The sequence below is a fragment of the Talpa europaea genome (genome assembly GCF_964194135.1).
Source record: "Talpa europaea genome assembly, chromosome: 7".
In the NCBI taxonomy this organism is placed as follows: domain Eukaryota; kingdom Metazoa; phylum Chordata; class Mammalia; order Eulipotyphla; family Talpidae; genus Talpa; species Talpa europaea.
Window position 1 is genome coordinate 98,988,661 of NC_140074.1, and position 15,020 is coordinate 99,003,680.

Here is a 15,020-nt window from a genome sequence, read left to right on the forward strand (position 1 = left end):
TTCATTGCTGAGGTCACTATGACTGAGAGGAGCAAAAGAGCCGCATAAAGCAGGTTATGCGTTATTTCCCATCTGCAGAATTCTACCTCTCTCCCACAAGCCTGGGATCTGCTTCCCTGGGAAAACGCTGGTCACAAAGTAGGGTGAAGCTGCTTTTGCAAGGGAACACCTTTTAGTCAAACTCGAACGGAGAAACGGTGGGGCTACACCAGAGAGAGGTGGCAATGGCCCTGCCCGTGACACGGGCACGCTCTGGAGGTATCCCATGGCCCGGTGCCCAGCACCCGAGGCGCCAGCCCATGGCGGCTCCAGAGCACCTCCCGCCCCGGCAGAACTCGCTTTGCACGGACGTGGGCTGCACCGCTCCGCCGAAGGTCAGCGCCCCAAGTCAGAAACCCGCATCGGAAACGGAGTCTCGGGCAAGGGGCGCAGGCCGCACGCGCGCAGGGTCATGTGGGCGGCGCGGGCGCCGTGGGCGCGTGCCCCAGCACCCACGAGAGGAGGCGGGGAGGGGGCGGGGCCGGCGGCGCGACCTCCCGTGAAGCCTCGCGCGGGGAAGGACCGGAACTCCGGGCGGGCGGCTTGTTGATAATATGGCGGCAGGCGCTGCCTGGGCTTCTGGAGGAGGCGGTGTGGCCCACACCCGGAAGAAGGGTCTCTTTTCAGGCTAGTGCGGCAGTCGCTGCGGACCCGGAAGTCCGGGCCAGTTGCTGAATGAGGGGAGCCGGTCCCTCCCCGCGACAGTCCCCCCGCGCCCTCCGCCCCGACCCGGGCCCCGCCATGTCCTTCTTCCGGCGGAAAGGTAGCAGAGGGGGCGCCGGCGGGGAGCCAGGCCGGGCTCTGGGGCGGCGGTGGGGCTGGTGGGCCTCCTAGGGCTTCCTCCTGGCGGTGGCGAGGCCCATGGTCTCCGCGCAGTCGCCCCCTGCGTGCCTCGCTCTGCTCTGGGACTCTGCAGGGAGGGAACGGTGGCCTCGTGCGAGGTCAGAAGGGCATGGTCTCGCTGATCCCAAAGTGTTTGTTGAAACCCATACAGAGTAATGCCTGTTTGAGTAAAAACAGCATTTTGGGGGTGTGTGTGTGGGGGTGTGTGTACACGTTCGTTGTACAGTAGGTCAAGAAAAAGAATTCTTTTAGTGCCTTGTTACGGAAGTCTGGCTTTTCAGAATATTGAAGGCTTTATGTTTAAAAGCAACACGTGAAAAAATTGTTTTCTTCTATTAGGGCGCTTTTCCAAGCTCCACTGTTTGGGGGGTTGGATAGGTAGGAGGAAGGATTCTGTTCCTAAAATAACACTACTTGTTTTAAAGTTCCCTGATGAAGACTACTTCTTTTGATGACTTAGCAAGTTTACTATCTACTAGAATCTTAACTTTAAAAACAAACTACTTAAATTTCTGATTTTCACTTGTAATAACTGCCCACTTTTTAAGTAGAGGCAGCTTGATTTTGATTCTGGATAAAGTTATTAGCTTTCATTACCAGTACCTATCCAAAGTGATTAAGTATGTGTCTTTTTGGGTAATGGGTTGGATATTAGAGAAAGACCATAGTAGGTAGCTCTCAGATCTATACTTACTGCTTCAGAGAAAATATTCTGAACATAAACAGGTTTTGAATAAAGCACTAGTTTAAAACAGGGGCTTGGGTTCCCATGACAGTTCTGCTCCTGACTGTATTTAACTTGGGATAGAAAGTTGTTAACTTACTTTCCTCTCTCACTTGAAAATTAGATGATTTCTAAAGCCCCCATTCAACTCTATGAATTAAAAAATTCTTTTTAACTACATAGAAACTAATGCTATGTGGTGAATGAATGAAAACAGTACTGATGGTACCGGGTAAGATGGTACCGGGAAGCTTTATTGGTTAAGTGTTTTCATGGTGTTAATAACTGTTAAATGGTGTTAAAGTGTTAGGTTTTCAGGGGGAAAAAAGCATTCTGTGTATGAGGCACATTGCATGTTACAAAACATACTATTGTCTTTATTCAACCAATACTTTTGACTCTTTGCTGTTTGCCAAACACTGTAGTGAACCCCCACTACAGAGCACTGAACAAGACAGAGTCCCTGCACTGATGGAGCTTATTGCCTTTTGGATGAGACAACCAATGAATAAACAAATCTGTGTGTGTGTGTGTGTGTGTGTGTGTGTACACACTTGTAGAAATTAAGTAAAGTGTTACAAAAGACATTACCCAAGTGAAGAAACATTTAGGTTGAGTATAAGAGAAAGACCATAGTTGGTGACCTTAAAACTTAGAACTGAAGGATTAATAGAAGGTAACATAGAGGCCAGGAAAGATCATCCTAGAAAACAGGGAATAGAATGTTTGTAGCTTGTGAGGCAAGAGTTTAGTGACCTTCAAGAAAGGAAAGAAGACCTGTGATTTGTTTGTAAAGAGGTAGAAGGATTCATAGTTTAATAAGCCAAGATTAGGTTTTATTCTAAGTGTAGATAGTATTTAAATTTTTTAAAGAGTGATCTTATTTTATGTTTTAAAAAAATCATTTTAGATATTTTTTTGGAGGGACTCCCTGTTGGTGCAGCAGTTAGCCTCAGCGCTATCAAGCTATATCACCAGCCACTGCAGCACGAGTTCCATCCCCTGCCAGGGAGCTTACCCTCATGGCCCAGCAGACCTCTCCTGTCTCATCCCCATGCTCCCCTCAGCAGTCTATTTTAGTTGATCCGCCTATTCTGTTTCCCACTCTGTCTCTGGTGAATCCTCTCACCCCCCACACTTCTGGCCTGTACCCCAGTTCTTTTATGCATAAATAAATATAGGCCAGAGGTGGGGAGAGGGTGAGAGGATTCATCAGAGACAGAGTGGGAAACAGAACAGGCGGATCTACTGAAATACTCTGCTGAGGGGAGCAGCGGGCAAAACGAGAGGTCTGCTGCACCTTGTGTGTCAGTTCCCTCGAAGTGAATGGAACTTCTGCTGCAGTGGCATTGGATAGCTTCATAGTGCTGAGACTTAACCCCCTTGTGCCACCAGGGAGGCCTTAGATGTTTTTTGGAGACTGAATGTGACAAGTAGAAGCTGGAAATTGTCCTATTTAGGGATCCCATTCACTCTTTCAATACCACTTTAAAATGCCAACTGTATGCTCATCACTTCCATACTAATATCTCCCATTTGGAGTCCAGACTAGTATATCCAACTGTTGCTCTACTTTACTTTGTACCTCTATCTAATAGATATTTAATAGATAGACTACAAATTATTCTATTTGTAGATACAATAGACTAGCAGATAAATCTTTAACTTACTATATGTACAGCTCAGATTTAGTGCTCCTAAAACTGTTCCTACAGATTTTCTCAGTAAATTGCATTTCTGGCCTGTTAATTGCTCAAGCTAAAACTTTGGTACATTCTTGAGCCTCTCTCTCCTATTTTATGTTTTATCAATCAGCAAATCTGTTAGGTTTTTCCCAAAACATATCCCAATCCAACCAATTCTCATCATGCCTAGCCATTTTACATCCTGCTGTATTTACGCTGGATGGTTAAGAAAGTCTTCTGAGAAGTTGTCATTCACATCTCAGATTAAATGTCAAGAAGAAGCTGGTTTTTGAAGATTGAAGAAGCAGAATTATTTTGCTACAGCCTCAATTTGGCTTCCCTTCTTCCATCCTTGACCTCTATGGCATATTTACAAAATGCATTGTGCCACACCTCTGTTCAAATTCCTTCAGTGACTTCCAGCACTTGGCCCCCCATAATCTAGGTTCCATTTTCTTTCTGTTTGTCTCCTGTTGTCCTTCTCCATCATTTCAATTATTTTATCTTCCTTATTAAGTACATTCCCACCTCTGGACCTTTTATACTTCTTTCTACATGGAAACCTCTTCCCACAAATACCCGCCTCTTTGCTTCCTTACCTCTTTTAGGTTTTTGGTCAATTGGCATCTTAGTGAAACTTTCTCTGACCATCCTACTTCAGATTGCAGCCCCTGGTCCCAGTGGTCCCTTCCCCTTGTCCTACTTAATTTTTCTTTATGGCATTTATCACTATGTAGTTTATTGGGATAGATTCTGATTTTTGTTCATAACTGCATCCCATGACTAAGTGCCTGGAATATAATTAAGAATTTAGTAAATATTTCTTAAAAGAGTAAATAAAAATAAGGAAAAATTCAGCTAGCGATAAGTACTGTTCAGGGAATTTAAACGATGACATGGGAGTAGGTCACCTGATGACAGTTGGTGTCATTATAACAATTCATATAGTAAGGAAGGCTTGTCTGAGAAAATAGTGTTTAGACTTAGGTCTGACTGCGGGCAACCAGCCTTGTAAAGCCAGAGAGAATTGGGAGTACAAATGTCATGAGTCAAGGATGAGCTGGGTCTGAAATAATATAGCTTGAATAAATGATGGGAATAAAAAAATAAGTGGAAGACTTTGGGCTCAGAACTTGGGATAAGAGGAATCAAAATGACCTTTCCCCTAGGGTATGGTCTCATTTATAAAAGCCAGGTCATAGCCCCTTCTGTCTGTCCTCAGTCTTCTGACCTATGGTAAGGGTAAAGTATTGTGGAAAAAGAAGCATTGACCAGAAAGTCAGATGTTCCATTTCTATTCATTCTGTTGATGAGAATCTACTTATATGGTCATAACTAATTGCAAAGGAAGTGTAGAAAAGTTAACTGGTTATAAAACAGGCTATAACCCCTTCCCTGAGAAGGGGTGAATGAGTGACCATTCCCTGCCAAACCATAGGCAAGAACGCTTTCTTGCCTGAAAGAGAACTTGGATTAATCTAGGTTTTTGAAGTCAAGGAAAATGAGCCATTAGCAAAGGAGAATCGAAAATAAAATGCCATGCATATAGGAGTACAATCTCATGGAAACGAAGAGATGGTAACATTTGGAAAAGTAGGTAGTATTGTTTTGAATGTCACTTGCAAAGGTCACGATAAATGGAAGTAGCTTCCTAGTTAGATAATGTTGAAATAATTGATGAGTTGTATGAGTAGTGTGTGTAATGGGTTGAGGGGAGATGAAGTGAGGAAAACATAGTAACGAAAGACAGCGTTTCCAAGAAATTTTGCAGTGAAAAGGGACAATTGGGGGCTATTGGGTTAAAGGATTTTTTTTTTTTTTTTTTTTTGGAGACAACTGAAGCTAAGGCACATTGTATGCTGATAGGAATGATCAGTAGAGGGAGAAAGGTGTTTACCTGCAGGAAGTTCTTGAGAAAGCCTGAAGGGTAGGGATGACTGACTGTACCAAGATTTGGTTTGGTTAGGGTATTCTGCTGGGGATAATTGGTAGAGTGTTTTGTATAAAGTTTAAAAAACCTTCAGTCAGTGCTATATATTGTTTATGAATACATAGTTATAGTAAAGGGTAAAAAGGTGGAGACAATAAACATTCAGTTTATGAAGTTACTTGTGTAGGAAGAAGAGGAGTGAGATGAGAGGGAAATTGCAGTTGGACCTGCTGTTTTATTTTAAATTTTTTTGAGCATATGTGGCATAATGTTAAGATTTGCTAGCTCTAAGTGTTCCTCATGTTAAGGTGAACTCTTTGTTTTAAATGTTTCGTAATCGAAATAGGCAAACAAAAAGCGTGGCTAGTAGTACAAAATATGGTGGCAGAAATCTTAATAGATCAGTAATTATAATAAATACAAATAAATTAAAATCTGTATGGCTGAAAATCTAGCAGAAGCCAAAATTCAGCCATAGTTACTTTCCAGAGCAACTATGGAAAAAAATTCAGTCATAATTACTTTTTAGAGTATACAACCAAAGCATTAAGGACATAGAGAAATTGAAAATAAATGGGTGGAAAAGATATACCAGACAGTGTTAATCAGAAAAAGGCTTGTGTAGCAAATGAAATACTTTAAAGCACAAAACATTATTAGGGATAAAAAAGCCTCCACATTATGATGAAATGACCAGATGACTAGTCAGATAAAATTCTGATCTGGTTTGCACCTGATATTGGTCTCAAAATATATCAAGCAAAATAGATAGACTTTCGAAGAGAAATCAAGAAATTCATATTATATTTAGTTTTAAGAATGTTCTTTCTTAGAAATAAAGAGTGTTATTACAGTAAACAGAAATAGTTAGAAATAGGCTAATCCAGACAGTAGAAACACAGTAATCTTCAGATTGGATTCCTATTATGTACTGTTTATGAGGATCATGGGAAGGTTAAAAGTAAAAGCATGGAAAATATATTCAGGACCTACCAGCAACAAAAAGCTAATAGAGTCTTCATAATAGCACATACACAAAAAAAGAAAAGTTAAGCTTTGGGAGAGGAGGGGAACAAAAAGAGTCATTGTTTCCAGATAAGTATGACTGTGTACTAGAAAACTCAAGAAAATCTGCACTTGTACCATGAAAAGTCATTAAAGTTTGATTGGGTTCTTATAAAATGTACGTGTTCATATATGTGTTTAAATTTCAGTTGTATTTCTGTATGCCAATAAAAACGAGACTGAAATCTTTATGGAATTTATAAAACATAATTAAGGGATATAAAAGAAGACCCAAATAAATGGAGAGGTATACTGTGTTCCTCAATAGATTTAATACAAAAAAAGATAGGAGCTCTTCTCCCAAATTAAGTAATTAACAAGTCAGTGCTGTTTTTAAATTGTCTGTGAAGATTTTAGGATCAGGACAAGTTGATCTGTTGGGGAAAGAGGGTCTGTGTTGAGATTTTTCATGGTGAGGCTATAGAAAGTCTATAATGTTGGAAAAACACAGGAAAAGAGGATTAAAATAAGAGTTCACATTGGCTTAAACTGCCTTGCTCCTTCTTTTCTTGGATATTACATAGTTAGCATATCTATAATAATATTTCTACTGTTTTGTTTAATAGAGGAGAGATTGTATAATTATTCAGGGAAGTTGTTAAACTTTTGAGCATTAGAAGTTTAGAAAGTTTGCAGCTGATACTGTGGGTGGACTACACAGAAGGAGTAAGATGTGATATACAAAGAACTCTTTTTATTCAGGATGTGTTTTAGTATCCCCTTCAGTGGGTGACACATTATTTTTTCATGTGCAGCCCTCTAAAGTAGGTGCTAAAGTTATAAGTAATTTTATAAATCAAGGACTTGAAACTCAGAGAAAGTGGGATGTTGTCCAGTTCACATAGGTGGTAATAAGTAGCAGAGCCAGAACTCTGGTATTCTTACATTGTCTCTCCTTAAGCACTCTAAGTCTTTTTGACTGAATGTTGTTCAAAGGTCACTTCCCTAGAGAAACTTCCCCTAACAGCTGCCCTGCCCCCCCCTTTAAGGAAATTAGTCCATTATTATAGAACTTGAATACTCCTTTGTTAAAATAAGACTTGTCTAAGTTTTACAATGTATTGATATAAAATATATCTTTTTGACTGCAAAAGGTGGTTATGATAGTCTTTCATCTTACAGTGAAAGGCAAAGAACAAGAGAAAACTGCAGATGTGAAGTCAATTAAAGGTGAGTTCAGTAGCTTTCATTGTACTCAAAAGTGATGTGCTTTGCTTTTATGAATCCTTTAATTCTGTTATTGTCTCCCTTTTGGCATTAATCCTTGCTGCCCTGTTTTACAATTTTTGATTGTGACTTACTTTCCTTTTTTAGCTTATGTACTCTTTGGCACCTAACATATAATAGAATTTTACTATTCATTTGTTGACTGTACTAGTGATAACAATGAACTAATACTCTTTATTGTCCCCTAAAAGTAATTAGCTGACTTTATTTAAAAGAAATAAAAAGCAAAACATGTAGTCTGTAGTTGTCTTAACTGTAGTCTGACAACTGTGTGAAAGCATAGACACTTAAAAGGCTTGGTTTTCTGCTGCTTATCCAGAAGTGTGGTTGATTACAGTTTTTATTTCTTTATTACTTTGGATGAATGACCTTAATTTAAAATTTATTGGGTAGTTTATTGCAATCTATATATTGTCCTTAATTATAGGTCAGAGCATGCTATTTTTGGATTGTAATCTGGACTGTAGTTTTGACTATGTACAAAGATTGGAATGAGAAAATTATAATAGAAATTATTTCCATAGCCATTCCATATAGATTTCATCAGTGCAATTATTACATGAAATTTGTGGATTGCTACTTTTTTAGATTTTTCTTTCAAATGTTTGTGTTTTGTGACTAGCAGTGGGTATTAACTATATGTTCAATTTGCTTACTTATAATGTAGAGACTTACAGAATTAGTGAAGAAATAGGGTACCTTTCAGACTATTTTCTGTTTACTTCTGATAATGTTGAAGTCAAGTGGATTTCACATTAGTTCATACTCCTTTTTTTTTTTTTTTTTTGTATTTTTAATGACAAACAGAACAAACCTAAAATTGCAGCTTCTGGAAGAACCATTTGTTCTTGCCAGTCTTGTACCTCTCCTTGAACTTGACCTGGTCCTCTTGTTAGTCCTTGCATTTAAGAGCAGATCTCTAGAGACATCCTTATTGACAACAGTTTTGTCCAAGGGGATATCCACAGAGTACCTTGTTATAAATTTGCACAAAAGACTTAATCTTTGATCTTTGTGGTGATTTTCTTCCCGTCCATAGCAGCTGTCACTTTGCATTAAGGATAGCATCTGACCAAGAGCAGTACCACCTTCCTGAGTTTCATGAACTTGCCCATTAAGACAGCAACCACTTAGGCCTATAGCAAAAAGGAGGGACTGGCACTTTTGCTAACCTTTCATCCTAGGGAGAGTTCCATACTGCTTTCTTGAAGCAAAATTTGATTGGCATTGATAAGGACTAAAAGCCTGTAGCAAGCAGAGGCATGTGAAGATTAGATACGATTGTAATAGAGAAAAGGAATTTTGATGTGTCTCACACACAGCAGTCTTGTATTCTAAATTCTGCCATTTTAACTGTGAGCTTGGGAAGTCTAGTAACTTTCTTCAGATTCTTCATTTGTAAAATGAAAAGATTGGACTACCTAACTTCTGAATCTGTACTAGGCTAAAATACCCCATGCCTGTGCTTTACTTATGATTGTAATCTGTGCTTGACATTAACTGACTTAACCTTAGAATAATACAGAAGCAGTACAGGAAATAGACCCTCAAGAAGTTTGCTCTCTGGTTAGAAGGACAAACTTACTCATGGAATAGTTGCAGATAGACCAAATAGTAGCTATCATTTATTGAACATCTATTCTGTTCTAGACATTAGATAAAATTATGGCTGTAACAATGAGCAAAAAAGATTGGATCCTTTCATCACTAAACTTACAGATCAATAGGGGAGATGAACATTAAACAAATAATTCTAGGTGGCTTGTGCAATATTGGTGGTGATAGAGATCTAGACAGTTCAATTTAGCAGGTAAAATGGACAGAATTTTGTCATTGATTAAATATGAGGTATTGGAGCCTCCCTGGTGGCACAGGTGGTTGAACGCAGTGCTGTGGAGATGTCCGCAGCCTCTGCAGTGCTGTTTCAATCACCACCGGCAGCGGAGCAACCCACATGGTGTGGCAGACCTCTCCTGTCTCTCCCGTGGCTCCCCTCAGCAGTGTATTTCGGCCATTCTGCCTGTTCTGTTCCCCACTCTGTCTCTGGTGAATCCTCTCACCCCCCACACCTTTGGCCTGTGCCCCAGTTCTTGTATGCATAAATAAATAAATCTTAAAAAAAAAAAATGAGATATAAGGGAGAGAGAGGTTTAAGGTTGACACCTTTTTGACTTGCCTAAACACTGTTAACTAGTAGAAAAGGGAGTTTACAGCTAAAAAAGATTGTTCTAGTAACAATTGAAGGTTTGAGAATAAATGTGTCTTCTAGCAGAAAGAAAAAAAGAACAGAAAAAGAAAGAGGTTGTATCTAATTAATAAATGTGTACTGAAAGAATAGGAGGATGAACAGATAGAGTAAATTAAAAAGAGTGGAATACCATGGAAACCAAAAAAAGATAAGATTAAGAGGAAGGAACTTGCAAAATGAGTTGTGAGTTTCTGCTAGAGATGTTAAGAAAGTGGAAGAAAAAGTCCAATTAGTAGATTTTATAAAATGTAAACATCTAACTAGAAAACAATTGGAAAATCTCATTCTTACAGAATGTTATTTGTAACTTGTACATAAAAAAATTAGCTACTACTATTTATAAATTTGCTGAAATTATTTTCTATCTTCAATTTATCATGAAAAAATAAAAATGAAAGAGTTTCTTCTCAAGTTGAAAAAATTATTTGAAAAAAACTCCATTGCATGATTCTCCTAACTCTTGTTGAATGACAGATAAATAGATACCTGGAAAACAGGTATGGACATTCATGTTCTTATCTGTTTTATTCTATCAGTCATCTCAAAGAGTAAAAGATTAAATGAATTATGGTATTTATTTTTAAGAAATATTAGCAGTGGGGCCTCCCCGGTGGCGCAGCGGTTGAGCGCTGGTTTGCGAAGCTGCCCGCAGCCTCTGCAGCGCCAGTTCGATCCCCGGCTGCTCCCCGGCCACCGGAGGAGGGTCCCACATGGCACGCAGACCTCTCCTGCCTCCCGCTGCTCCCCTCAGCAGTGTACTTCGGTCCTTCAGCCTGCTCTGCTCCCCGCTCTGGCTCTGGTGAATTCTCTCACCCTCCCACGCCTCTGACTGTACCCAGTGCCTGTATAAATAAATAAATAAAATCTTTAAAAAAAAAATATTAGCAGTATTAGATTCTGTGTCTGCGAACTGTTAGCTAAGATTGAGAGCCCTTGTTGACTGCTCAGTAAAATCAGTGGTGCTAGTAGATACATGTTTAGTTATCTGAGAGTATTTGAGGGTATGGAATGCTAAGTGACCTGTATCGTTTCTGTCCTTGCTATGGCAGTGTACTAAACCAAAATGTTTTAAAAACCTTTGAGAAGAATCATTGATATTTGTATGAAATAAATAGGATACATACAATTTTAATTTAGCTGTAGCTACAAATTTATAGGATTGCTTTGACAATGTTTTAATACTGGAAACTAACCTTTTGAAGTCAAAGTTAATGATATTAGTATTTCTTCAGACTATTTTGTAAAGTTTTAAGTATGCTTTACCTTTAATCACAAATGCTTTTTATTAAATGGAAAAATTCTGTTAATTAAAAAGTAAAATAAGTATTCTGAAGAGCATTTTTCTGATTACCCCCCATCCCCAAGCTTTTATTCTGCAATTTTAGGTTTGTCCCTTAGGCAAGCAAGAATTAAGGAATTGAAAAGGTTCATATTTCAGAACGCTACCTGGCTTTGGCACTTTATATCCTCAATAGAAATTCTCGAAGATTTCTTTCAATTCACTTTTTTGGCATAATATTTTGAGTTATAAATACTAATAGGGCATTAGTAAATTTTGTCATGTGAGAACTTAAGAGTTATATTATAGGGCCTCCCCGGTGGCGCAGCAGATGAGTGCTGGGCAGCAAAGCTGCCCGCAGCCTCTGCAGCGCCGGTTAGATCCCTGGCCACCGGTTAGATCCCCGGCCGCTGGCGCGGGTCCTACATGGCGCGCAGGCCTCTCCTGCCGTGCCCGCTGCTCCCCTCAGCAGTGTACTTCATCATTCTGCCTGTTTTGTTCCCCACTCTGGCTCTGGTGAATCCTCTCACCCTCCGGTGCTTCTGACTGTACACAGTGCTTGTATAAATAAATAAATAAATCTTTAAAAAAAAGTTATAAAATTTTTAAAGTTATCCTAAAGCCCTCTTTTGAAACAGTGTTTAGATTATCAAATTGTGTGTAATTTTTTAACAATTTTTTGAAAAATTATAGCTTCAATATCCGTACATTCCCCACAAAAAAGCACTAAAAATCATGCCTTGCTGGAGGCTGCAGGACCAAGTCATGTTGCAATCAATGCCATTTCTGCCAACATGGACTCCTTTTCAAGTAGCAGGACAGCAACACTTAAAAAGCAGCCAAGCCACATGGAGGCCGCTCATTTTGGTGACCTGGGTAAGTAACTGTCACTTTTTGATAACTTCTAATGGGAAGAAGGGTTTGAGAATAACATGTGAAGCTTCTGGTAAAGGATATTAACCTTGTAATTGGAAGGGGCTTTAAAATAAGTATTTAAACTAGAATAACAGCTATAAGTGTAATTGATGGCATTATGTTGTTCTCTATATAAAATATGAAGTAGAAAAAGGAACCATTTCCTAAAGAAGAAACACATTTGACTACTAAATATATGAAAAAGATGTCTCACTTTACTAATGCATGGGGAAATGCAAGTTGAAACAAATAGTTATTCCTCCCTAACATATTAACAAACATTTAAAGATTGATACTTTTAATTTTAATGTACATGCAGGAAAGTAACCATTCCTATTAAGTTGAAGTGCAAATTGGTGAATAACTTTGAATGTCAATTTTGAAGTATTTATCAAAACATAAGCCCTCACATATGCTCACATAACACACACAAAAATGAACATACAAGTGTGTAAAAGACTATTCATTGCATTTTTTTTGTGATAATAAAAAATTAGGAACAGCATATAAATATCTTTATTAGATAAGTAGTCAAATTGTAGTATACCCATACTCTAGAATATCCATACTATGTAGCCTTTTTAAAGTCTGAAGAGGACCTGGAAAAATGTCTGAGAAATGTTATATGTATAGTAGGATCTCCATTATGTTAAAATAACTCGTCTTTACCCACCCCAAATAAAAGATATGCAAGAAAAGATCCTTGTTTTCTGAATAGTTATTACCCAAAGTTTTTTGCTTATAAAAAGTTGTATGTCCACCATGGAATATTACTCAGCATTCAAAAAAGATAAACAAAAAAGATAAACACATGCAATTTGCAGCAACATGGATGGAGCTGGATGGGATCATGCTCTGCGAAATAAGCCAGAAAGAAAAAGAAAAATACCAGATGGTCTCACTCATAGCAGGAATCTAGAAAACTTAAATAAGGGACCAGGAAAAAAAATAACTATAAGAAAGAAAATATCAAAATCAACAAACAACTATGAACCAGAGACACTCTGGGGGGGGGGGAGCGGGGAAAGGAGGGTTGGGGTCAAAATAAGGGTGTTGTAATTGTATGGGGAATATAAAAATAAATTTTAAATAAATAAAAATAAAATAAAAAGTTGTATGTCATGTTACCAAAAGCTAAAAAGAAAAAAAAATGAATAAATCAACTCCTAATAAAATTAATGTCTCTTTTGGTATCCCTCTCTGCTTATTAACATTTTGTATATTCAAAGCCAAGATGTTAAAGTCATCGTGGGTTATTCTCAGCAGTACACTGCCAACACTCATATGGATCATAAAGTTAAATGTACATTTTACTGGATTACTCATACATTGTGGATGGGGGTGTAAAATGGTAATCACTGTGAAAAACAGTTTTGTAGTTTCCTATGAAGCTAAACACGCAATTACCATGTGACCCAGCATTTGCACGCTGAGGCACTTATCCCGGAGAACTGGAAACTTACATTCACACACAAGTGTTTATACCAATCTTTATAGCAGCTTAAAAGCCAAAAACTTAATGTCCTTCAACAGGTAATTAAACAAACAGGTACAGTCGTACCATAGACTGTACCTCAACAATAAAAGGGAACAGACTGTGATATACATAACAGCTTAGATGAGTGTCAAGGAAATTTTGCTAAGACACAAAAGCCAACCCCAAGAGGTTATATACAGTATGGTTCCATTTCTATAATCTTGAAATGACACAATTATAGAAACGAAGAACACGTTAGTGTTAGGCAAAGATTACGGATGGTGGAGGTTAGAGAAGACCATGTGAGGGATCCTTTTGGTATTAGAACTGTATCTTGGGGGGCCTCCTTGGTGTTGCAGGGGGTTAAGGTGCAGCACTATGAAGCTGTCTGTAGCTGCTGCAGCATGAGTTGAATCCCCAACCTCGCCTGTCTCACCTGCTCCCCTCAGCAGTATATTTCAGTTAATCCACCTGTTCTGTTCCCCACTCTGTCTGGTGAATCCTCTCACACCCTGCACCTCTGGCCTATACCCCAGTTCTTAGATACATAAATAAATAAATATTTTAAAAAAAATATCTTGGAGGTGATTACATAAATCTACACAGGTGATAAAATGGAGTGGAACTAAATACAGGCACAAATGAGTACTAGTAAGCCTGGAGAAATCTGAATAGTATTGATAGAGTATATCAATGTCAATATCTTGATGTAACTGTAGGGGAAAACTGAGTAGCAGATGGGATCTCTTATTTCTTAGAACTGTTTGTGAATCTACCATTATGTCAAAATTAAATGTTTAATTAAAAAGAATTCTTAGTCTTAGCAAAGGATCAGGATTTCTTGAAGTTCATCAGAGTGATAATGACAAAGATGGACTAGTTAACATTGATAATAACAGTCAGCAAAGATAATGACCCCTGAAGTGCTTCAAAAGAAAATTATTTAAATCAAAGGAGTAAGAAGACCCTTTTAAAAAATTAGTGAAGCCCTCAGTTAATTTTATGAAAATGGGCCTCTTTATAGCATACTGTGAAAGTAAAAAATTTTTTCTTAAAAATTTTAATAATTTACTTGTGCTTATAATTATGACCTAAATTTAGTTAAATACAAAATAAACATATTTTTATTAAGCTTAGTTTTATTCTCCAAGATAAAATCCCAGAGTTACTCTTAATTCTGTTATAAATAATGCTGGGAGTTCATAATACTTTTCTAGCTATATCCACACATCTACAGTTTTTCAGAACAAGTTCTTAGAAGGGGAGTTAGTTATTAGATTGAAAATCATACAGATTGCTATGGCTTCGTTGTATTTTGTTAGGTACTTCTCCAAAGAGGTTTGGCCAATTTACAGTCTTATCAGTGACTAACAGAGTTGCCTATTTTGCTGTTCTCTTGTTAGTGTTTATTACTTAAAAAAAAATCTAACAGGCAAAAATGTTATCTTGTATTAATTTGCTTTGGTGAGATTTCTTAATGTGGTTGAATTTTTTATAGGCTTTTTTTTTTGATGCTTGATACTATGGGACTTCTATAATAAAAAATTTTTTTAAGAAAAATATCAGATGGTTTCACTCATAGGAGGAA

At 38.1% G+C, this 15,020-nt stretch overlaps 1 protein-coding gene across 2 annotated transcripts in view; it reads left to right on the forward strand.

Moving 5' to 3' along the window:
* Window positions 1-714: 714 nt before the first annotated feature.
* AKAP10 (A-kinase anchoring protein 10) overlaps window positions 715-15,020 on the forward strand; it is a gene marked incomplete at its 5' end in the record, with an annotated part of 44,670 nt that continues 30,364 nt past the window's right edge. For both annotated transcript variants that reach the window (XM_084239281.1, XM_084239282.1), the window contains 3 exons: window positions 715-802; window positions 7,409-7,456; window positions 11,734-11,920. In XM_084239281.1, coding sequence (XP_084095407.1) covers window positions 715-802; window positions 7,409-7,456; window positions 11,734-11,920 — 323 coding nt within the window. The remainder of the gene's footprint in view (window positions 803-7,408; window positions 7,457-11,733; window positions 11,921-15,020) is intronic.